Source organism: Balaenoptera borealis (genome assembly GCF_965194805.1).
Source record: "Balaenoptera borealis genome assembly, chromosome: 20".
NCBI lineage: Eukaryota > Metazoa > Chordata > Mammalia > Artiodactyla > Balaenopteridae > Balaenoptera > Balaenoptera borealis.
The window spans coordinates 40,146,191-40,167,919 of NC_138879.1; the positions used below are offsets into that span (position 1 = coordinate 40,146,191).

Sequence of the window (21,729 nt, forward strand, 5' to 3'; positions counted from 1 at the left end):
AAACTTAAAGTAAAAACCAGTTTCTTTCTTTTCTCCTACTTCCTTCTTTCGGACATCCAAAGATCTTTGGAATCTGTGCTCTCCTCTGCATTCTCAAGGTCCCTAACCTTTAGGAGAGAAGGTCCTCATGACTTCTACCTTGAGTTATTAATGTGGCTCCAGACTCACACCCTTTTACTTGCTACCACAGTGACTTCTCTGAAATGCCCATCTGATATCACTCCCTTGTATCAGATGCTTCATTTCCACCACCTATAAGATAAAAACCCAAACTCCTTAGCACACTGTGTATGACCCTTATGATTTGGCCTCTGCTACATACTTGTCCCACCTTCCCCTCCACACACCTGACACTCTAGCCCATTGTTCAACTCGCATTCCCTAAGTCTGTGTACCTGTTGTTCCCTCTGAATAAAACATTCTCCTTCCTTCTCTGTACCATTACTCATTCTTGAGGCTCAGGTTAGCCACTATATCTTTTAAAAAGCACCCCCTTACTCCTCTATTCGTTGCCCTGAATGTGCTCCTAGAATACCCCCGTGAATATTCTGTTGAAAGAAATCATAATACTGCGCTGTAGTTGTTTATTTATCCACCTTCGCTTTCTCCCCCAAATTCCTAAAACCACAATCTATGTTCCTAATGCTTAGCACAATGTCTGGGATATAACAGATGCTCAGTAAATGTTGACTAAGTGAATGAGTGAAAGAATTTCTAATTATAAGCATTTTAATCAGGTATTACATTTCTAGGTGTAATACCTCAGCCGTACATCTGTATGCTTTAGGTTCTCCAACAGAAACAGGAGGGAGATGGCAGCTATCTGGAAAGACTGGGAAATTTGGCAGTGGCAACAGAGACCTATAATATTTACCAGCTAGTCTCTTGGAGAAAAAGTCTGTTGACCTGTGGTGTTGAGCATTTGAGGGATGCGGATGCTTGGCTATGGGTATAAAGCGAATGCCCATTTTTATAGCTGTTACACTGCCTAGCCCGCTTAGAAGTGTAAGATGCTCTAACTGGTAGTTTTAGCAGTCTGATGAATTTAAATTTACTATGCTAAAAACCCTAAGTTGAAATCAAATTCAAGGTGAGTCTTTGGCACAGCAGTGATGCAAATCATAGAAAACACACATAGCAAGCCAATTAAAAACAATCCACAACTTAAGTCTAAATATACGTAAATGTACCACAGCTGGTCGAGAAGTGCTGGATTCTGTCTGCTGCGGTTTGATGGGCGGTCGTCCATCATACTGAGGAAGTGGGGTGGGGTACAACACCGTGGGCATCTCTATGTTTAGTCCAGGGAGTCCATGGAACATGGTTTTCTAATGATGATGATTAAGGAACACACAAACACACATACAACGGATCATAAAACAGAATTATTCACCATGTTCTGAATCACACAGATGAACAGATTAATGTTTAAAAGCTTTACGAAGGAAACTGAAATGGGACAGAAAATAGATACCCTGAAGGTTTAGAGCTTAAAGGAGAGTTTAATTTCATCTAGACCAGAGGGATCTGGTTTGGCCAGATCCGGTTAAACTTTAGATTCTAGTTTATTTACTTACTACTTCTATTTACTAATTTAAAAAATTTATCCAATCACTCTTGTCCAATATTTTATCTATACTTTTTTTTAACCAATCTATAATTTTTATTTAGCATATCCATGTCCAAATCTAGCTCTCTGTTATCTATTAGGGAGTAGGGGAGATGGTACAGGAAAAGAACTAAAGTTTTAGTCATGATAAAGCTAAGTTATCATACATGGCTTTGATCTAAGGCCACCACAAAGTTTCTCACTATTTCTTGGCTGAACTGAAGACAGCTGGATCCCCAGAGAGGTGGATCTGACTCTCCCACTGACTGGCAGGCTCAGAAGCCAAAGGATGGCAGCCTAATGCTTCACGTCTTGATTGGCCTGCCTACTACATGGGAGCTAAAGCCAAGGAGAAGCACTGGTTCCTCTTTCAAGTCCAAACAGATTCAAGATATTCTAAAATTAAATCATCTACAGATCATACCTCATAACCTATTCCCAATAAAATTTTAGAATTTTGATAAATTTACTAAAGATTTAGTCTTTACAGTTCTTCATTTTATTTTATTTACTTTTAATTAATTTATTTATTTTTGGCTGCATTGGGTCTTCGTTGCTGCACACGGGCTTTTCTCTAGTTGCGGCGAGCCAGGGCTACTCTTTGTTGCGGTGCATGGGCTTCTCACTGCGGTGGCTTCTCCTGTTGCGGAGCACGGGCTCCAGGGGCGCGGGCTCCAGTAATTGTGGCTTGCGGGCTCCAGAGCACAGGCTCAGTAGTTGTGGCTTGCGGGCTCCAGAGCGCAGGCTCAGTAGCTGTGGCGCACGGGCTTAGTTGCTCCGCGGCATCTGGAATCTTCGTGGACCAGGGCTTGAACCCGTGTCCCCTGTGTTGGCAGGCGGATTCTTAACCCCTGTGCCACCAGGGAAGTCCCAGTTCTTAATTTTAAATATATTTAAATATGAACATTTTATTCTTCTCTCTTAAAATATAATACCCTAAAGCTAGCCTTGGAGTAATGATGTAAACTGGTCCTTATGTCTGGGGTGTAAACAGGAAAGACACTAACCACATGAGGACCTGGGGTTTAAGCAGGCAATGCCTTACCTTTAGCACAGCCAGAAGAGCTCCAAGTTCATCAGTCTGTGTCAGTTTCATCTTCCCACCATTTAGAAGAGACTGTATACCTTTTAATGCATTTTGTAACAACTAGAGGGAAAAAGGAGACCACGTTAAAAGGTAAATGAAATTTGGTTGTCCAGGGACCAACTTTCTAGCACCACGTAGGATGAAGAAAGAAAAGCCTTTAGATGATGAAAAAGACTTTAGACAGGGGAGGGGAAAAAAAAGAGCAGAGATGAGGATCCAGAGAAGAAAGCTGAAGAGCTACTACTAATTATTGTCTAGAAGAATGGAGCGCTTCTATTGAGTAAGAGTGGTCTTTTGGTACGTTTATAAACCCGCACGTACTAATCATGAGCAAGAAAAAAAAAAGAAGAGATGTTTAGTGGGAAGAGTACGATAGGAATAAAAATGCAGCAGCAGAGATTGGAAACAGGAAATCTCTATCATGTGGTAACCAAAGCAGCTCTTTTCACAGCAGCTCTTAAAAGCAAAGGAATGTATGTGGGGACAGGTTTCTAGAGGGCAATTCGGATCAAGATTAACTTTTTGGCCAGTAATGTCATTTCTAGGATTCTGTCCTTAAGAAATACTCCCTACGTGGAAAGGATGTGAACTGCAGCCTTGTTTGAAATAGTAGAATCACTGAAAAAAACTTTAATTTTCCATCAATTATGATAATTATTTAAGAAGCTAACCCTCTGCTACATATGAAACTTAACAATAACAGCAAGCACTTTTCCAAGCATATTTAAGTGCTTTTATCAACAGTTCATATACACCTCATAAGACCTCTACAAGGTAGTTATAACATTTCTCCCATTTCAGAGATGAGGAACATGTAGGCTCAAGAAGTTAAGTAAATTGCCAAGGTCTCCCAGCTACAGCAGTTAGAAAGCATGAAGTACATCAACAGGTATTGAAAAGATGTCCAAGATATATTAAGTTTAAAAAGGAGAGAGAGCTGCAAAACAGCATATTAAATATGATCCCATTTAAAAATTATAAATATGCTCATTTATATACAAAAAAATCTGGGGGCATGTAGAACAAATTGTTCCCAGTGGTTCTATCTAAGCTGGGGACTATAAGAAACTTTCGCCATCTTTGATTTGTAATTTTTGAAATGTGTCACTTTGAATTTAAATCATGTTAATAAACTGTCATATTTGCATCAGGTTTTTAAAAAAAGAAATAAAGTAGTGCAGATATTGTTGAAATCCACTCCTTTCCCTTCCATCTCAAAGACAGTCACTAGTCAGAAATTTTTTATTTCTGCTTTTATAGTCAGGAGGGTAAAAATAGTTTAAGAACCTAGAATTGCAAAACAAACAAAGAAAAATGGCAAAACAAAACAAACAAAAATAATTTCTTGTAATTTAAACCTGAAAGATATGGGTTCAGCCTTTTTAAATTATAAACATCCCCTTATGCCTATATCTCTAGACAAAACTAATACAGCAACAAAATTAAACCCTTTAATAGCAGCTTTTGTTGTACTGCTGCTTCTAAACACATCTGTAACAGTCACAGGATTAGTGGTAGTCTCACCTACCATGCAAAACGTGATATCATCCATATCAGATGATTTTGGAGACTGTAAAGTGGTCAAGAAAGCTTGGAAGCAGATATTTTGGTAGGGCTCCTCCAAGTACGGCTGTCCTGGCACACTAAAAAACATACAGAAAAAGCAACTTCAACTCAGTCGCCTTTGAAATGGGGCTTGCAAAAGAATAAGAATTAAAATACCGACTAATGGAGTTGGAATATACCCTTGAATGAAACTGTATCATAAAAGATTGTGCACTCTGGTTAATTAACTACTGCTGTGGACAGGCACGAGGCGGGAACGAATAGGAAGAAGAATGGTTTCCACAGGGAAAAGTTACAGAAGTCTGTAGTGAAACAAGTACACAGAAAGCGAAATCTTTTTTATTCTGCTTTTCAGTTCTTAGAGGGAAATAATGCAGACAGGTTGTCAAGCTAGAATCACACAGCTGAACCTGCCTTCCTAGCCACTGGACAACACTGCAATGTAGAGACAAGATATTACACATCAGTTCAAGCTTGTGCCACTCATTTTCTATTGCATGAATTTAGAATTGGGCAGCTGGGATTGGTTCTGTTCTCTTCAAAGAAATTGGCCTTGACAGATATATCTCACCAAAGCTTAAATTAAGATGAATATATCCTTCTAGAAGACTTAATATGGTTAGAATTTATACCAACAGAAAACAAAACCTCAACATATTGCACATATATCACTTTTACCATATTTTAGAAATAAAGTCCTAGTCTAAGGTCCTAGTCCTTCACTTCTTCATAAGCTTTCTTCACAAGCAACGTTAAAATTAAAAATAAACAACATAAGATGATGTCATTAGCAAAGAGCACGGGAAATGCAAAGTAGGTTATTTTTCTAAGTTGGCTCTGGCTTCAGACAGATTGAACCACCTACAAAGGGCCCATGAGAGGCCCCATCTTATTACACCTGGGAAGTCTGACTGAATCCACATACCTGAGACATAAGTTTGCCATACAATGCACTGCAGCTCTCCTAACTTCAGGGTCCGACTGAGCCAAGTCACTCAGCTTCATCAAGAGTCCGCTCTTGCCAAGCAAGTCTGGGAGGTACTGAAACAACATCACAGCCAATGTTGGCCGAAGAAAAGCTTCTAGGAAAACATTACTTTTTAAATAGATTTCTTTCTTCTTTTTTTTAACTAAAGGGAATTTAGGTACCAAAAGACTAGCTGCTAGGTAAATCCTTCAGACAGACGTGCAAAAAGATGCCCAAAACACATCAGTAAGGATCAGCACTCCCAGCCTAGGTTGTTGCTGAAGCTCTTTCGTCTTGGCTGCGTAGCTGAAGGGTCATGATAATAATAATAATGATTAATATTTACCAAGTGCCAAGCACTTTACAAGTGAGACGGAACTATTTTACACGTGAGAAAATGCGGCTCAGAGTGACTGAGGAAGGGTTACTCAACATTACACATCTAATTAATAGCAGGACAGAAACCTGAACACAGGCTTGCTGGTTCAGAGCCTGTGCTCCCAACCTTTCAAAGGAAAGACAGAATGCAGTTTAAACTACCTTTTGACACTTTGAGCCATTGCAGTAAACCAGGGCTGCCAAGGCTTGGAGAATCTGCATATGTGTCCAGGAACTGCACTGCTGAATAGCAGAAATAGTATATGCCAACAGGAAATCCAGGTTCTGTTCGTCAACAATCACCTATCAATAGAGGGGAAAAAATTACGTGATCTAACTTCTAGAAAAATATTTAATCCTTTTCAGACATGAATGCTCACCTGAATCAAGCTGTGTAAGAGAAAGAGAGCGCGCATGTATCCATCTTTTTTGTGTCAAAAAAATCAGCTTTAAAACCGTGAAAGTTTGATCGAGAGGACCCCCTCCCTGCCCCAGGGCCTTGCTTACTTCTTCCCCTTTACTCCCTCTACTCAAAGTAGAGCCTGGCAAAGTCCTTGTAACTTTTCCTTGAACTAACCAGACACTGGTAGCTGTAAATACACAGATATGTAAGACTCAATCTGCTGAAAACTTTTAATTCAATTATGTTTCCTAGTAAACGCTCAACAAATACCTTGTGACTAAATATGTCTGCTAAATAGCTACTATGTCTCTGCCATGATGTGGGGAATATAACAGAAAGAGATGGCATATTCCTGTCCTTAAGGAGTTTATAATTTTATTGGGATAAAGTAGGCTAATCCAAGTACCAATTCATGGACAACTGAAATAAACCACCACCAAATGTTAGAAACTTGGTTAAGGGCTGTGGGTGCCACGGGTGACTAGGAACCTTTCCAACTGCCAGTGTTAAAAAGATGTTACCGCTGAGAACAGCAAACATTCAGAAGCCACCACATCAGTTTGAAAAATTCTAAACTTGAAAAGAGCCTTATTTCATTTAGCAAGTCACATGCAGCAGACGCTGTTGGTTACCTCCAGCATATTCATCCCTCTTTTCTTGCTGGCAGAATACTGATCTTATTTGGGTGTCTACCTTCCCCACATGAGACCTGAAGGTAAACCCCAATTCTGCTAAGACAGTGGTTTTTCCACCAATGGCAATTGTGTCCCCCAGGGAACACTTGGCAATGTCTGTAGACATTTTTGATTGTTCAAATTGGAGATGCTACTGGCATCCAGTGGGTAGAGGCCAGGATGCTGTTAAACATCTTCCAATGCACAGGACAACCCCTCATAGCACAGATTTATCCAATCCAAAATATCAACAGTGCCAAGGATAAGAAACCCTGACATAAGGGCTGAGCTGCATATGGTAATCATCTAGGGAGCACAGGTCCTCCAGGTGATTCTAATGGGCAGGCAAGGTTGAAATCCCTTGTTTAAGCCATTCATGGTAATACCATTCCCCTGATCAGACTGCTATAGAGGGGTTCTCGTATGACCTAGGTCTCTCCAGCCTGATATCAGGGAAGAGACTGCTGGAGAGTCTGTGAGGCAAGCTTCCTCATTCTTAAATAAAAGAGACAAAAAATACATAGTTCTTTTGCTTCTGCTGGGTGTTACTTATTTTCCATGGGATGCCTGGATTTTAAGTGTGAGAGTTGCTAGCTGAGGATAACCCATCCACTGAGGATGGCAGGATGGAAAGATGCCAGAAAGCCTCAATTATTAAGTGCCCCTAAAGCTGCATCCCTTGGGGCTTGTGATGTAAGATCATTTTTAAAAAATTATTTAGCTATTCTGGCTTGGCTCTTCTGTTTCTTACAGCCAGAAGCGTCTTAGATTACATAATGCTAACTGGTAAGTTTTGTGCTAACTACATTCACATACTCATGTGGTAGCTTGCAGTAACAGCCTCAAATTTTGAACTGTTCCTAAAAAAAGATACCAGATTTATTTAGCAAGTTGGAGAAGATTCTGAAGAGAGGGGAGCTATAGTACAGACCTTCACATAAATAACAGGGATCTTTTTATCTAGGTCCCCTTGCCCCTAAGCTACTTCTTATGTTCTATGAAGACCAAAAGTAGATGACAAAAATGGTAGCTTTGGGAGAGGGGAAAAAATACTGGTAGGAAAGGGGTAGGGAATATTTCAATTTATTCATAGATATGTCTTAGTCAAATTTATCTTTCCTGAAAAATTCTAAGACCTGGGGGCTTGAATGATATTGGTTTCCTGAACCGAACGGATAGGAATACCTCTGACAGACAAACCTGCAGAATCTTTTTTTTTGGTCAGAGTTATATTTGTTTTAATATAATTCTTAGTAAGGCATTTGCTTCTCACATTTGCACAGCTTCTGAAAAGACCAGCCTATCATACTTACCACAGATATAGTATCTCAAAGGTACTTACTTATTCTCAAAATTCATGATCTGAATTCTAAAGTTACCTATATGATTACCTGTAGTGTGTTAAGTAAATGGTGGATAAGCTGAGACAGTTTGCTGACAAGATGATTCTGATTAAGAGGCACCAGTCGGCAAGCATGGACAAGAAGAGTACTGACGTCCTACCAAAAAAAAAAAACAAACAAACAATCAAAAGGTGCTATACCTGTTAGCCAAGAGAAGACCCGCCCCCAACACAGCCAAATGAGAAAATAAAAGTGAACGTTCACACTCCAAATGGGGAAAGATGAAATATGAGGCAGAGAGTAGGATGACAGCATAAAAATAGCAAGTGCTAAAAAAGGAAAAGAAGCAATATGATTTTTCTCAGGCTAAAGACTCCAGAGTCTCTACATATGTAGAAACAGTACAATTAAATAACCAAAGAAAGGATTCCAGAATATAAAAGCACACACTGAAATTAAAAATACCAAAGAGTAAGCAAACCAAATTTGCAATGTCACTGGGAAAATCAGAAATGACACTTGTCCAAATTTAATGTAAAATTAGGAATTCTTTTTACCTATTTGCAAATCACACCATTCATTCATCTATTGATGTTTATTGAATTAAAAAGCTCTGAGCACCTTCTCTGTGCCAGGTCTTTGGGCTCCCAACATGAACAAGCATATTCCTGAATCTCAAAGAGCTCACAATCTAGTGGAAGAGACAGAAATACTATTCACAAATAATTAAAGTGAATTAGGTGCTGAAAGAATTCCGTACAAATTCTGCGGGAACACAGTAATTAGGGAGGTCTTGTGGAGGTGATTTGTAAGCAGAATCTGGAATGATCTGAAGGATGAGTAAAACTGTGCCAGACAGACAAGGCACCGAAAGACACAGCAAGCAAGGGGAATGGAGTGGGCAGGCTTGAAACAGGAGTAGGTGTGGAACACCAGGATGTGCTTGAGGAACAGCAAGTTTTAAAATGACTGCACACAGGGCACAGAAGCAGGAGTGACGGGACATAAGACTGCAAAGTCACAAATTATATAAATAAAGCAAAAGTCCCCGACTCCTCCCTTAATGCCACTCCCCTCCCTAGTGACGCACACTACTATTTTGTTGTAAATGCTTCCAAACATTGTTTTGAACTCTTTGCATCTATAAATGTACATTTATGTTCAAGCCCTCCCCACCCTATATTGGTCTCATACTGTAACTTGCTTTGCCCAGTTACCAATATGTATTGGAGATCCTCCCAAATCAGAGTTTACTTTTCTAATGAGATTCTTTTCCGATGAAGAAATGGTCACTCTGGCAGGAGAGCAAAGAATGGTTTGGACAAGGGCTGGAGATAGTAAGTTAGAGGAGACCAGTGGAACAATCCAGGAGAGTCATCTTGCCTGAGGGCCTAAGGCTTTGGCAATGGGAATAGAGAGGAGGGGATGGACTGAGAAACACTGCTGACATAGATGCTGAAGAATCCAGATCGGATAGGATCTGGGAGGAAGGAAAGGTGAAGAACCAGTGTCTGCACCTTTGCTCTGTGTGACTGGGCAGGCTCTGCGTGTTTGTGTGTGTTGCGGGATGGGACGGATTGGGGATGTAATGGGTGTATGGAGACAATGAACTAATTTTTAAGAATTGTCAAGTTTGAGGTGCCTGTGAGCACCAGAACACAGTGGTAAGACCGGGTCAAGAGTTCAGGGAATTCAGTAGCATCCAAGGCCTGATGTGTGTGAATACTATTACTCAGAGCCAAAGTACTTCTAAAGAGGCGGCAGAGAGTGCGGAGCTAGCATGGAGTAACAGAAAATGGCTGGGACTTTGAGACACTTTAGTTCCAATTCTAGCTCTGCCTTTTGCCAGCAATATGACATGGGACCTTTTTTGTGAGCCTCAGTATGTTTAGCAGTAAAACAGACCTAATAATACTCACGTTCTAAGATCCCTAGAACCGTGTACGGTAAAGTACAGTACGTGGTAGTAAGGAATTTTATACACAAAGTGCTCTGAATGCGGGGAGCGGAGGGATGGGAAGGTGGCACCAGAGATGACACCTGCAATGCTATCTGAGCAGAAGTCATCAAGCTGGGTTTTGAAAGAAGCTAGTTTGCCAGGCACGGCACGGTTCTTCCAGAAAGGGAGGGCGGAAAATGTGCCACGGACGGAAGGAGCAAACGAGCTTGCAACTAAGCACGGCGACGTGGGGGCGGGAAAAGGCCAGAGAGGCGGGCGGGAGCCACCAAGTAAGGTCCCTGAAGGGTGGGGCCGGGGCCAGCGGGCCTACCTCCGGGGCCACGCCGCTGCCCTCGCTGTAGTTCTCGGAGATGAGCTGGTCGAAGAGCAGGTGGATCTCGGTGCGGCTGGAGCTGCTGTCATCCGGGCGCAGGGCGCAGAGCCTGGCTGACAAGCAGCGGAACCCACGGCCCTGGTCGAGGGGTAGCTCCCGCTGCGCCTCTTGCGCCGGCCCGCTCGGCAAACAACCCGCAACTTGCGCCGCCGCCATCTTTGCTACGTAGGACCGCAGGGAAATACTTCCGGGGTATTCCCCGCTTTCGCGCGCCAGTTCCGGAAATGCCTGTTTCAAACCAGAACCCGAGGTGGGAGGGGTTCTGAGACTACAGGATCGATCCTCGGATTAGTGCCCTGTGAATGTATATCAGAAATTATGTGGAGATTTTTTTCGCCGCCCACCTCTCCTTGAGCCCTGACTGAAAAGTGGGGACTCTATTTGTCCTCCCAGAGAGTTTGTTACTGGGCAGGGCTGACATTCCTGTTTAGTACTAAGCGTTTCAGATTCAGTCTGGGGTTGCAGGAAGGCCGCTGTGGAGGGGAGTGACAGAAACTGCTAGTTCGACATCCTTCTCTTCTTACATCGTATTGGAGCCCCTAATTTTTTCCCTAGACACAAAACCACCCTGAATAAAAACTGTGTTCCCCAGTATTCTTTGCAGCTGGCCGTGAATCCTGTAGATCTAAAAGCAACTAACCACACAGAAGTAATTTGGGAGTTCAAACTGAACCATGTAAAATATAACCTGCCTAAGGGTGACATGGTTGAGATTGGACACCCCAAGATCTCCTGAAACCTTAAAAGCAAGAAGCTGGAAAAGAAAATAGCCATTTAAAAAGCTGTGAACAGTTTTCAGTCACACCGGAAGTGAAGGCTTGAAATTTACATTTGGGCAGACTGGGAAAACCATCTCTAGGACGTTTGAGTTATGCAAATATAAAGCAAATTCTCACCCATAACTCTTAGAGAAATCCTTGAAGTCACCCAAATGTACATATTTTATCCTGTGAATAAAATAGTTATGTTTAGCAATGAAAATGGGTGATAAGCTTTAGAAGAGCTAGTTCTCTGAAAACGTTGGGATTCTTTGGGGAGAAATACTTATTTTATTTTGAATTTAAATTTCATTATGCTTGTATATTATTTCTTCTTGGATGGGTGTATACATATGTATGTGTATTTGTGATATTCAAACATTTGCTCAGAGAAGATCAGGAGCTGAGAACTAGTCACTGATTTTTTTTTTTTTTTTTTTTTTGCCACACTGTGCAGCATGTGGAATCTTAGTTCCCCGACCAGGGATCGAACTGCGCCCCCTGCATTGGAAGGGCAAAGTCTTAACCACCGGACGGCCAGGGAAGTCTCTAGTCACTGATGTTTCAGTTTGAATTCTCCTAAAGCAGAGCCTCAGGTGAGGTTGATATGTGAGTGATTTACTCAGGAATGAACAGGAAAGAAAGGGGAATCAACAAAAATATGTGCTATCCAGGGACTTCCCTGGTGGTGCAGTGGTTGAGAGTCTGCCTGCCAATGCAGGGGACACGGGTTCGAGCCCTGGTGTGGGAGGATCCCGCATGCAGCGGAGCAGCTGGGCCTGTGGGCCACAACTACTGAGCCTGCGCGTCTGGAGCCTGTGCTCCGCAACGGGAGAGGCCGCGATAGTGAGAGGCCCACGCACTGCGATGAAGAGTGGCCCCCACTGCCGCAACTGGAGAAAGCCCTCGCACAGAAACGAAGACCCAACACAGCCATAAATAAATAAATAAATAAATAAATGAATGAATGAATGAATAAATAAATAAATAAATCCCATTAAAAAAAAAATGTGCTATCCAGTTGCCCACTGCAAGGGGTGAATGATTGCTCAGTCCTCGGGACTTTATGAGAAGCCTTATGGAATGCTTTCAGAACCCCTGTCCTGAGGAATGGAAGGGGGGAGCATATATCTGCAAGCCTTTGACCTCTGTTGTCAAGTGTTGCTCCACCAAACATTAACTCTCCAGTGCTTCTGAGTTGAGCATGCGTCAGTGTGTGGTGGTTCCTGCAGGAGTCTCTTGTTGCATGGACAAAGAAGTCCTGAGGCAAAAGTGAGAGGTGTGGGCTACTAGGGTAGGAGTCTGACATGTTAGCTTGTGCTGACGTAGATGCAGGAGATAAACTGGTTCCTATAGCAATGATTAGGATAAGACTATAAGGCCAAGAATATTTGAAGCAGTGCATAAGAGTTGTCCAACACACTGGGCTAGGAGGACTTGAGACCTGGTCATCACCACAGTGAAGGTGGCATGAAAGAAACTGTGGAAAGGACCTAGGTTTGGTGTGGCTAATCTTAGGTTGAAATGTGGATGACCCACACTTAGTGTTATTCAAGACTGAATGATTCAGGTATTGTGAACTATACCAGTCTGTTGAGTTCTGATGGAGTATACCCTTGTGGATGGCAGTGTGGTTTCTCCAAGGAAATGAACATGCCTACTCTCTGGTGATCACCAGCTGAAGGAAACGTACATCAAGCTCTCATAGAGGCCTTTGAAGGCCCCCGGCATTGGCTTGTATTTGGACATTAACCTCCAAACTGTGAAAAATCACCGTTTGGCAAACGCCCTCCCAAGAAAATCTCCTCACACATCCTTACCTTTCCTCACTCTCAGTATTTTTATAATCTTACAGTGACTGAGGGGCTTTAAAGGGTGCTAAGTAAGTTCACAGATATTTCCTTTTATAAATTCTGCATAAGGTGATCTGGAGCCTTACTCTGGAATTTCATTTCTTTCATGTTTTGGAACCCTGTTAAGACTTCGTTTTTATTGCCTCATTAGGGTCTGGATCATCCTAACTAAATTAAAGTAGGCTTTACTTTACATCCCTCCCCCATTTCTAATTCACATCCTTATTTCCTTCAGAACATTGACCATAATGTGTAGTTATCTTCTTTATTTGTTTACTTGTTTATTACCTATTTCTTCTTATAGAATGTGAGCTTTGTGAAGGTACAGATACCATCTGTCTGGTTCACTATTGTATCCCCAGTGCTAGCACAGCACCTAGGATGTGACAGGCAACCCACAATACCTGTTGACAGAATAAATGAAGTCATTATTATTATCAGAGCCCCCTATTTGCCATCTGTTGGTTGATATGAAAATCAAATGTTCTGTAAACTGTAAAGTTCTATTAACCTTAGGATCCAAATGAGGTAGATATTATTATTTCTCCCTTTTTACAGCCAAAGAAAGTTTAAATGGTTGAAAGAGAAAAAATTTAAACAGTTTAAATGGTTTGTCAGGGGCAATGAAGGCAGTAAATTAGTCAACATCAGTCTACAACCTGGGCCAGTTGAATCTTAGGTCTGTGACTGTGAAACACATAGACAAGACATTTCAAGTCTATTTTAACCTCCCACATTTCATAATGGGGAAAACAGGAGAGAGGAGCTGGCTTTCAGTATCCAGATGAACTATGAGAGTCCAGGAAGGAGGATTAGCCTTGTGTTCTGTTCTAGAGTCTTAGAAAATTAGGACTAAGAGTCATTAGCCTATCAATTTGGTAATAATAATAATCATTTAGTCAACATTTACTTAATGTTTCCCACGTGTCAGGCACTGTTCCAAGCACTTTACACAAACTGTTTTTACCCTTGCAGCTCTATGAAGTATTGGATTGGCCAAAAAGTTCGTTCGGGTTTACAGAAAAAACCCAAAAGAACTTTTTGGCCAACCCAATATATACTGTTATATAGATGAGGAAACTGAAACACAGAAAGGTTAGGACACTTGCTGAAGGCCACACAGTTGTGTGGTGGGCCTGGGTTTGAAATTCAAAGTTGGATCTCCTAACCACTATGCTATTGATATAACGTATAGGCCTTAGAGTGTGACATGGAAGTATAGTTAAGGCCCTGACCCTTATCTGCTATATGACTTCGAGCAAATTACTTAATTTCTCCAAACTTCAGTGTCCTTATATGTAAAATGGTAGTGAGAAGAATCACTGTCACAAGGTCATTGTAAGGATAAATTAGATGATACTTGTGGGGCATATAACACAGTCCTTGTTGCATAGCAAGTGCCCAACAAATGTCATCTATCCCCCACTGCCTCCTCCTCCTCCTTATCACCCCTCACCAAATAAATTAAGTAGTATGGGTACTTTTAATGATGATGATTTATTAAAAGAAACAATTATTTTCCCTTCCCCACCACATCCCTTGTCATCTCCATCCATGGGCCCCCATTTTCATCTGTATTCCTGGGCAAGGAGTTTCAAATAGTCACATCTTTGAAGACAGGAACTCCAGGAAGGGATGAACAACTATTAGAGAAGGATGGCCCTTAAGATGTCTTCATCTGCGAAATGGACAAAAAAATTAGGCATGGGACCTGCTGTTTGGGGGACCTGGATCCACAGAATACAACTGATAGGCAAGAGTTCCCAGTTCTAATCAATAAGAACCTGCCAGGAACCAGCAAGGCCGTAAGCACCCCAAGGATTGTGGGTGGATAGGACAAATAATACATTCTGAACACAAGCAGGTTATTTTTAAAGTATGTGTTGATTCTGTTGTGTTTAGTACAACTTAATTTATAATCAAAACTGAATCCTTGTAGCTTTCTAGTATGCATTTTTTTCAATCAATGGCTATTGACAATAAAGGAACTATCATGTGAGGCCCCTGAAATATTTTTATAGGAAAGGGGTTCTTATAGTATAATATGGCAATGTGCACCTAAGGCTTAAAATAAACATACTCCTTGGTCATCAATTATACGCCTTAGAATTTATTCTAAGGAAGTTAGTAAGGGCATATATACCAATTCAGTATTCACTACAGGCATATTAATGATGTAAAAAATAAGAAATATATTAAATGTGTATTAATGGGGGTTGCTAAGTATATGAACATACATGATGGACATGCACATATGGAGCACACGTGAAGGGTATTAAAGATGATGGGATAGAAACATCAGTGTTGATATTGAAAGTTGTTCACTAGCTATTTCTTTTTTTTTTCTTTCTGGGCCGCACTGTGCGGCTTGTGAGATCTTAGCTCCCCGGACAGGGATCGAACCCGCAAACCCGGGCCCTTGTCAGTGAAAGCTCAGAGTCCTAACCACTGGACCACCAGGAAATTCCCTCACTAGCTATTTCTAAGTGAAATAATTAAGAAATCAAAATAGGTACAAGATTATCTCATTTTAAAATAAATATTATATATGTGTGTATGTGTTATAATATGCACCAAAGTGTTAAGCAAACATCATTTTGGGGTGGGGGGTTATGGGTGATTTTTATCTCTTTTTTTTTTCTCAAATAAATAGTCTGATCTTTCTCTAGGATATACCGGGTAATGAAATTATTTTAAAGATTTGGAAACCACCATCCTGTGGTAGGTGCTTCTTTTTCTTGGGAAGGGTGGGTGATGAGGAAGAGACCACAGAGAGACAGGCTTCCGTCCCACTCATTTCTGGAAGGTCCTATTAGGGCCAAGCGTACCGCCCACCTGGTTTGGACATGGTTTGAGGAAGCAGGGAAGGGCCTGATGTTTTTACCTGTCCTTAGTCCGAGACGCATTTGTGGCCACAACCATTGCTGACGCAGTGCTCCTCCGGACCACAGTCCCAGTCACCACTGCAGAGCTCAATGCAGGTGCCTACGTTAGAGCAGACCAGCTGAACACCGCCATGCTAGAGACACAGGTGCTAGAGAGGCCAGCCCTTGATTAAGGAGCCAATTCCACTTTCTTCTTTTGGTTCAATGCATAGTATAATTTATAAATGATTACTCGCGGAATAACACTCATTAACATCTTATATGTTTCAGTGAAAAGCAATGCATTCACACAATCTCAACAAAACAAGTCCTCCTTTAAAGAGGAGGATAATTGTGTCTGTGGAGGGGAAGTGCAAAGAAGTCCACTTCAATGTCCTCACTTCTCCTCTCTGCAGGGAAAGGGGCAGAGAAGGGGAGACTCACATTTACCCAATATCAGCAAGGGTGACCTGCAGTCACCTTGTGCAGTGAGTCTGACTGGCCCCGTTTTATAAGAGTGGCAGCGGGGATGCACAGAGGTGACTCTCCTACTAGTCAGTACAGAAGTGGGATCCAACCCAGACCCGCCTGGCCCCTAGGCCAAGCTCCCTCTGCCATCCCACAGGGTGAAACTGACCCTGACATGAAGAGCACATCTCCAGATTTCAAGGAGTCACTCCTGACCTGAGTGGAGGCTCGCCATGTTCCCAGAGCCTCAAGGTTAGTCTTCGAGGGCCAATGAAATAGGTCCAAGAAGCTGGTTAAGATGGTTAAGACCCCCCAAGGGTTTCTAACAAAATGTGTGCAGAGCTCTGGACGAATGTGTGCTGTGCTTGGGTTGGTTACTCGGCTGTGATCAGGAGATTCTCTACCTGATTCTGTCTCTGAACTTCTCTGGGCCTTTGTTTTCTCATATGTAAAAAGAAGCCCTTGGATCCAGCAGAGGTGGATGAAGTTCACTCTCCAGTGTCAACTCCAATCAATAGAGGTGGCTATTCTGATGCTGGCTTGACAAGAGCTGGGGCACCGTGTCCAGGCTCAAAGAGAAAGAGTGCTATGTTTGATTAGCAATGTCTGAGGATGTAAGACGGGGGCCTGGTGGGATGTCTACAATGTGCCTGCAGACCTCAGAGAAGATCAACACCATCCCTCCATGCTTTTATTAGCCGTTGTTGGTTTATGGTAAGAGAATTGGGAGACTTCTTGTCTCCACTCACAGCAGTTTGGTCACTCATTGACATCTGTTGACTTCTTACTATGTACAAAGCACAGAGGTAAGTTATTCAGGAAGTACAAAGATGTAAGATCGGGTTATTACCTTCAAGCAGCATAGAGTCTAACAATGGAGATAGGACTTATGTTTAAAGTACTAAAAGCAAAGCAGTATGTGACATGTGCCCTGAGAGAGGTTTATCCAAAGGACTAAAGGAGCTCAGAAAAGAGAGGACATTACTTCTAATTAATCAGGAAAAGTGAGTCTTGAAGTATGGAAATCTTTTAAGGGCAGAATTGAGACGGATGGTAGAGAAGAGAAAAGAATTACTAGCAAAAGTTCACAAGGGGAAAATGCAACAGGGTGGGACTAGGGAGAGGTGCGTGAGGCACCCAGGGCACAAAATTGAAGGAGGCACTTGTGCAATCCTGGGAGTGAGCACCTCCGTAAATTTTGTACCCTATATGACTCATCTCCTCACTCTTAACCCTGAAATACAGGAAATACAGGAAGAATAGCAAATGGAAGGCTGGATAAGTATTAGGGAGCATTTGGAAGTCAAGGCAGAAAGGTAAGCAGGGGACAAAGTTACAGAGGGCAGATCTTGAGGACCTGAGGAGTTGAGATTTCATTTGGTAGGTCAAGAGAGGGATGTGATGGCCGTTTACTTATGAAGATTATCTGGTGTGAGAGCACAGAATAGACCAGGATTCCACAAGCAAGCAAACTTCAGAGGGAAGAGAGGGGCAGGGAGAGCTGTCAGGAAGCGATTGCACTCACCCAAGCATGGAGTAATCAGGACTGGAAATACAGTGTGGCAATGGGGGTTGGAAAGGAAGGAACATGTGTAAGAAACAATTTCAAAGAATGAACGGTATTTGGGAACCAATTTAATGTAGCGGAAGGAGAACAAAGAAGAGACGAGTTAGAGTTGAATCCAATAACATTTAGGGAGAAGAAGATAGTGATGATAATCTAAGAGAGAAGAAAGTTGGAGGATTGATGGAGTGACAAACAATGTCAGATGCTGCAGAGGTTAAAGACTCTGGCTACCGAAGAGAGTCAAGTGATTTGTCAAGACGATCTGGGAGAGTGATGGGGACAGCAATGGAGACTACAGTCAGTCTTCAAGGGATTAAGGAATGAGTTATGGGGAAGAAAGGGGAGAATGAAGGTTACCCCTTTGAGAATGTTTGTGGTAAAAGGAAAAGAAGAGATTGGGATGATTCATGGTTCACAGATTTAAGAAAATATTTTCTCTAGGCAATCCAATTTATTTACAGCAAGAGACAAAGAAACTGGTGGAGAGAGAGAGGCTGGGGAGATGGAGGGTGGCTGATGAGGGGGCAGAAGCCTTCCCTTTTGGAGAGTCTAGATGGAGGGGTGACCCTGGGAAAGGAGGGGAGAAAGTAAAAGCAGAAGCAGAGAGATTCTACAGTCAAGGTGGGTCCCTGTAATGGCTCCTTGACAGGAATATCTTCCCGTCTCTCCTTTCTTCCCCTCCTGTCCCTGCACCTACTGGTCCCCGATGGCTTACTTTCTGGCTCCCTCATACAAAAAAGGACGGGGCTACCTTCTGCATGGACTTACCCAGAAGTTTATAGGGTCTCACGGCAGCCTGAAGCTCCTGTACCTCTGAGCTGAGGACGACTAGGGTCACAAGGAGGAGGAAGCCTCCCAACTTCATGCTGCTGTCGGAGGTCTTTGGTAAAGACGCGGCAGGGCTTGAGAACAGCTGAAATTTATCCTCTTCTGCCCCCTGAGCTGGGATGAAAGGCCAAGGGTGGGGCTAGAGTCTGTGGGAGCCTAAGCCCTGCCCAGAAGCTGACACGTCCGGAGAGCACACACCTTGTATACCTTGGGTTATGCCACATTGTTACCTAAGCAAGTCTCTGAGCCAAGGGAACACCCCTTCCTCTGACTGACAAATATGACTCCTAAACCAGGAAAGCAGTGAGTGACTGAGAAAGAAGGTGAATTGGGACACTTTCATTCACTCATTCATTTTTCAACACAAGTATCAGATGTCTTTTCTGGGCCAGGCACATGCTGGGCATGAGAAATATGTCCTTACAATGATTGCAGCGTAGGAACTGGGTGCTAGCTGGTGAAGGCACAGCCTGTTCTTTCACTTCACCCCTCCTTGCTCTGGGCCCTGGCACCTCTGGTCTAGAGGGCAGGGAGAGGCAGTAGGACAGCCAGCAAGGGTGCTCTTAGATCACCTGCTGGTGGTAAGGAGGCGACTCTAGTCTCCTTCTGGCTTGGTCTGATTCTTTCTCCTCCTGGGCACCAGGCAGACGTGGTGGCCTTTGCCCATATGATACGTGTAATTGTCTTGGGATGGAGTTCCACCTCTCCTTGTCCCCCTTCATTTCTGAGGCCCCAAGTTCCCGATATACGTGTTAAACTCTACCAGAATGTCTCCCATCATGAAGCACTGGGGTGGGGGTGGGGTGGGACTGCAGTAACCAACCAGCTAGGGAGTGAATTTCATTTCCCCGCTTCTTGTACCCACTCCTACACTAGAGGAGTGATTCTCTGAAACACACGCTCCCCTTGGTTTTCTGAAGGGATAGGCCCTCTTCCCTCCCCAGTAGCAGTGGGGATTGGGGGGGAGGCATGTATGAATTCTGGCCATCAAAACTGTGTCTCATACGATGTCTGTCTTAATGTGAGATGAGGACGACTGGGCTGGTTGGTAATGGCAGGACCAGTTTGTAATCTCTTAATAAGGCCCTGGGGAGATGGTTGATTTCTCTTTACAAAGCGCAGTACTTGACGTTTCGCCAGGGGCCCTGGTTCCTAATTCTGGGGCTACAGGAAGAGAGAGCTGCCCTGTTATGCTCCATTTGTCACAGTTCCTGAAATGCACCAGTTAGAGGTCCTTTGGGCAAACAACTGACCTCACAAATTGCTAATACCCCTAGGTGGGTTAAGGAGTACATTTATGGGTTATTCATTATGCAATTTTGCAAACTACCTTAACTCAATCCTGCCTATCCCAAAGCTGAGATTGGTTGGTGTCTAATTTCTGTAACAGGGTAAGAGCCAGAAAGAAACTTTTAGAGATGCTGAACGCTGACGAGAATATCAATCCATATATAATTCCAAATTTTTTTAAATGCTAAAAAAAGTTTAAACTGCACAAAGCTCAAAGGTATGTTGAAATTAAATTCATTTCCTTTTAGATGTCCTCTTTTCTGATTTGATTTTGGGTACTCTGTTTTGCTGGTTCCCTAAGCTGGTTCCCTTAGTTTGTCCTTTTGGTTACTCAAAGCTGAGTGGGGCCTTCAGAGCCTTGTTAATGAGGCCCCCGTCTTCCCTGGATTTACCTTGGTGTGCAGTTATTTGGTGCTGCCAGCTAAATAGACATTTAAGCCTTCTAGTTTTATAAAACCTAAAGAAAATTTTGTCTTGTGACAAAAAAAATCTCAACAAGACCGGTAATCTGAATTGAAGCCCACCCGAGATGTGAGTGAAGGGCCTAACAACTCCCAAATGCCATTTAGTGAGCACTGGCTTTATTCCAGGCTAGGTCCTTTACCGACCTCCTCACATTTAATCCTAACAAGGCTGTGAGGTGGTCTGTTGGTTAGGAGTCTGATTGCTAAAAGAGGGAATTTAGTATGAAAATGCAAGGGTGTCATTTCTGCTTCACTTTCTTTTTTAAAAAAATTATTATTTATTTAAATTAACTAATTAATTTATTTTTGGCTGCGTTGGGTCTTCGTTGCTGCATGCGGGCTTTCTCTAGTTGTGGCGAGCGGGGGCTACTCTTCATTGCGGTGCATGGATTTCTCATTGTGGTGGCTTCTGTTGTTGTGGAGCACGGGCTCTAGGCGCGCGGGCTTCAGTAGTTGTGGCTCGCGGGCTCCAGAGCGCAGGCTTACTTGTTCGTGGCATGTGGAATCTTCCCGGACCTGGGCTCGAACCTGTGTCCCCTGCATTGGCAGGCGGATTCTTAATCACTGAGCGACCAGGGAAGTCCTCTGCTTCACTTTCACATCTACTTCATCTTTCTTTCTCTGCTGACCGTCTCCCTCTGTTTTTCAAACCATATGGTAGGGGGAATGTTACCTCCCCTGAGCCCTCAAGTTCAAGATGAGTCCAGAAAGTACTAGATTTTCCCAATCCCAAATTTAAAATGCCAGAGGAGAGAATTTTCTTGGCCTGGTTTGAGTCAGATGTCACCCCCGCCCCCCAAACTGACAATACAAACAAAGCTGCTGAGGGCTCTGTGTGTGTGTTTGTGTAAGGGTGTATGTGTGTGTGCGTGTGTGTGTGTTGCGGGGGTATTCAGGGAGCAATTGTAATTAGGAAGACACACAACATCGTTTCCAATACAGACAGGATTATTGCCATTTTACAGATGAGAAAACTAAGTCACAGAGAGATTTAGTAACGTACCCCAAATGACAGTTAAAGGCAGAGCCAAGCTCAAACTCCAAAAGTAGTGCTCTTCTCTAGAACACGTTACTATCAGGTTAGGTCCAAATTCTTAGAAAATAATTTCGATTCTTCTCTGTGGCACAGATGAATGAGCTTTTTTTAAAAACTAAATTTATTTATTTTATTTATTTTTGGCTGCATTAGGTCTTTGTTGCTGTGCTCGGGCTTTCTCTACTTGCGGAGAGCGAGGGCTACTCTTCGCTGCGGTGTGCGGCCTTCTCATTGCGGTGGC

At 42.8% G+C, this 21,729-nt stretch overlaps 2 protein-coding genes across 14 annotated transcripts in view; both read right to left on the minus strand.

Moving 5' to 3' along the window:
• HEATR6 (HEAT repeat containing 6) overlaps positions 1-14,352 on the minus strand; it is a 137,886-nt gene extending 123,534 nt beyond the window's left edge. For 8 of the 13 annotated variants that reach the window (XM_082373930.1, XM_082373921.1, XM_082373929.1 and 5 more), the window contains exons 1-7: positions 10,298-11,875; positions 8,076-8,183; positions 5,770-5,910; positions 5,188-5,303; positions 4,225-4,339; positions 2,655-2,756; positions 1,191-1,328 (exon numbers count right to left, since the gene is read on the minus strand). In XM_082373930.1, the coding sequence (XP_082230056.1) occupies positions 1,191-1,328; positions 2,655-2,756; positions 4,225-4,339; positions 5,188-5,303; positions 5,770-5,910; positions 8,076-8,183; positions 10,298-10,516 (939 nt within the window). In that variant the 5' untranslated portion in view covers positions 10,517-11,875. Of the gene's footprint in view, positions 1-1,190; positions 1,329-2,654; positions 2,757-4,224; positions 4,340-5,187; positions 5,304-5,769; positions 5,911-8,075; positions 8,184-10,297 lie in introns of those variants that run through there. The other 5 variants (XM_082373922.1, XM_082373925.1, XM_082373933.1 and 2 more) reach the window with 5 other exon arrangements.
• A 97-nt stretch (positions 14,353-14,449) lies between these two features.
• On the minus strand, positions 14,450-18,842 carry LOC309619134 (protein Wfdc21-like). Its single transcript, XM_082374010.1, has 3 exons — positions 18,639-18,842; positions 15,856-15,956; positions 14,450-14,649 (listed from the first exon to the last, which is right to left on the minus strand). The coding sequence occupies exons 1-2, from the start codon at positions 18,733-18,735 to the stop codon at positions 15,862-15,864; spliced, it is 192 nt and encodes a 63-aa protein (XP_082230136.1). The 5' UTR covers positions 18,736-18,842; the 3' UTR covers positions 14,450-14,649; positions 15,856-15,861.
• Positions 18,843-21,729: the final 2,887 nt, after the last annotated feature.

Bases quoted from the DNA above. Each gene is read 5' to 3' on its own strand.
- LOC309619134 (XM_082374010.1), bottom strand. From the start codon at position 18,735: ATGAAGTTGGGAGGCTTCCTCCTCCTTGTGACCCTAGTCGTCCTCAGC. The intron at 15,957-18,638 runs GTAAGTCCATGC...GCTCTAACGTAG, and splicing joins GAGACCCTATAAACTTCTGG to GCACCTGCATTGAGCTCTGC.